Source organism: Phytophthora parasitica, assembly GCF_000247585.1.
Source record: "Phytophthora parasitica INRA-310 unplaced genomic scaffold supercont2.22, whole genome shotgun sequence".
Taxonomy (NCBI): domain Eukaryota; phylum Oomycota; class Peronosporomycetes; order Peronosporales; family Peronosporaceae; genus Phytophthora; species Phytophthora nicotianae.
The window spans coordinates 65,080-65,598 of record NW_008649008.1 but is presented as its reverse complement, the minus strand read 5'-3'; the positions used below and the strand labels follow the sequence as shown (position 1 = coordinate 65,598).

Here is a 519-nt window from a genome sequence, read left to right as displayed (position 1 = left end):
ATTTTATTATGGTCTCGTTTAAGTACGAGCTCCGGTCTCTCCGGACCACGTGCTCACGGCTGCGTCCTGCATGGGCCAGGGACCCGCTTATGTGGCAGTGGGCACGCACTACGTTAACGGCACGAAGGATGGCGAGCAGATTAAGATCGCGTCGTCCCAGCAACATCCGAAGTTCTACGGCCCCAATCTCAAGTACGACTTGGCAGTCTTGACGCTGGAAAAGCCGAGCAAGTTCTCACCTGTTCAACTCCCGAAGTCTGATGATACTGACCTCAAGTTGGGAGTGTGGACGACGTCGATGGGATGGGGCAGTGCTAATCCCGCCGAAACTTTCGAGCACTCGGAAGAGCTGCGCAGCGTCGAGCTTGGGGTGTGGAAGAACGAAGACTGCAGAAAGGCAACGAACTTTACCTACATCGACCGTACGTACGTGTGCGCTGGTGGCATCGAGGGCAAGGGCGTCTCCTTTGGCGACCAGGGTGGCCCTCTTATCAAGGAGAACAACCCGGGTGATGCGGA

General features: G+C 56.5%; 1 protein-coding gene across 1 annotated transcript in view; it reads left to right on the top strand.

The window, feature by feature from the left end:
- Positions 1-35: 35 nt before the first annotated feature.
- Positions 36-519, top strand: part of PPTG_10485 (hypothetical protein) — a gene marked incomplete at its 3' end in the record, with an annotated part of 1,203 nt that continues 719 nt past the window's right edge. The window contains exon 1 of the mRNA XM_008905851.1: positions 36-509. Coding sequence (XP_008904099.1) covers positions 71-509 — 439 coding nt within the window. The 5' untranslated portion in view covers positions 36-70. The remainder of the gene's footprint in view (positions 510-519) is intronic.